The 1,346-nt window shown below is 49.4% G+C and overlaps 1 protein-coding gene across 1 annotated transcript in view; it reads left to right on the top strand.

Annotated features, from left to right (window-relative positions):
- ATAT1 (alpha tubulin acetyltransferase 1) overlaps nucleotides 1-1,346 on the top strand; it is a 6,673-nt gene that overhangs the window by 3,268 nt on the left and 2,059 nt on the right. The window contains exons 4-5 of the mRNA XM_017740727.1: nucleotides 203-304; nucleotides 568-1,074. Of these exons, the coding sequence (XP_017596216.1) occupies nucleotides 203-304; nucleotides 568-1,074 (609 nt within the window). The remainder of the gene's footprint in view (nucleotides 1-202; nucleotides 305-567; nucleotides 1,075-1,346) is intronic.

The raw sequence follows: 1,346 nt of genomic DNA, 5'->3' as shown, positions 1-1,346 counted from the left end.
AGGAAAAAAACCCAGGATTTTTGGGGGCAGTTTTGGGGGGAAAATGGTAATTTTAAGGGGGAAAAAAGAGGATTTGGGGGCGAAAATGGGAATTTGGCGGGGGGGGATGGGGATTTTGAGGGGAGCACGGGAATTCTGGGCAGGAAAAGGAAAATGGTTTTGGGGAAGAAGGGAATTTTGGGGCTGATGTGCTGAATTGCAGCGGGAGAGGGTGCAGCCCGAGAAGCTGGCCGTGGACAGACCCTCGGAAAAGCTCCTGGGGTTCCTCCGGAAACATTTCGGCCTCTGCGACCTCATCCCGCAGGTGGGAGAAGGAAATAATGAATTAAGTACTAAGTAATTAATTTTTTAATTGTTTTTCGGTTGTACATCAACGATTGGCTTTTCAATAAATTATTTTGTTTTAAATGTGGCGTTAGAGGTTGAATGTTTTAGCTGGGGAGGGAGAATTCCATTAAATACTGAGATAAATTTTAATTCCGTATTCATTTATGAATGTGCTTGTAATTAACAGGGTAATGAGGTTATTTAGGGTTACATGGAGCTCGTTGTTCTTGCCCTTTCCAGGTGAACAATTTCGTCATCTTTGAGGGGTTTTTCTCCACCAGAACTGGTGAGTCCGGGCCCAACTCCCCCCTTTTCCAGGGAATCCCTCTGCGGATTCCAGGGGATCCCTGGGGGATTTTGGGCTGGATTCCGGGGAATTCTGGCGGGAATTCTGGCTGTCGGCCTGGGGGGGTTTGGGCTGGATTTGGGCTGGATTTTGGTGGTCACCTGGGTGGATTTTGGGGTGGATTTGGGCTGGATTTCGGTGTTTGCCTGGGAGGATTTTGGGGTGGATTTTGGGGTGGATTTCAGTGTTTGCTGGGGTGGATTTGGGGTGGATTTTGGGCTGGATTTGGGCTGGATTTCGGGCTGGATTTCGGTGTTCACCTGGGTGGATTTTGGGCTGGATTTTGGTGTTCACCTGGGTGGATTTCGGGCTGGATTTTGGTGTTCACCTGGGTGGATTTTGGGGTGGATTTGGGGTGGATTTTGGTGTTTGCCAGGGTGGATTTTGGGGTGGATTTTGGGGTGGATTTCGGTGTTTGCCTGGGTGGATTTTGGGGTGGATTTTGGGCTGGATTTTGGTGTTTGGGAGGATTTTGGGGTGGATTTGGGGTGGATTTTGGTGTTTGCCAGGGTGGATTTGGGGTGGATTTCGGTGTTTGGTGGGGTGGATTTTGGGGTGGATTTGGGGTGGATTTTGGTGTTTGCCAGGGTGGATTTGGGGTGGATTTCGGTGTTTGGTGGGGTGGATTTTGGGGTGGATTTGGGGTGGATTTTGGTGTTTGCCTGGGTGGATT

Source organism: Corvus brachyrhynchos, unplaced genomic scaffold, assembly GCF_000691975.1.
Source record: "Corvus brachyrhynchos isolate BGI_N302 unplaced genomic scaffold, ASM69197v1 scaffold628, whole genome shotgun sequence".
Classification (NCBI taxonomy): Eukaryota; Metazoa; Chordata; class Aves; order Passeriformes; family Corvidae; genus Corvus; species Corvus brachyrhynchos.
This window is presented reverse-complemented; position numbering and strand designations above follow the sequence as displayed.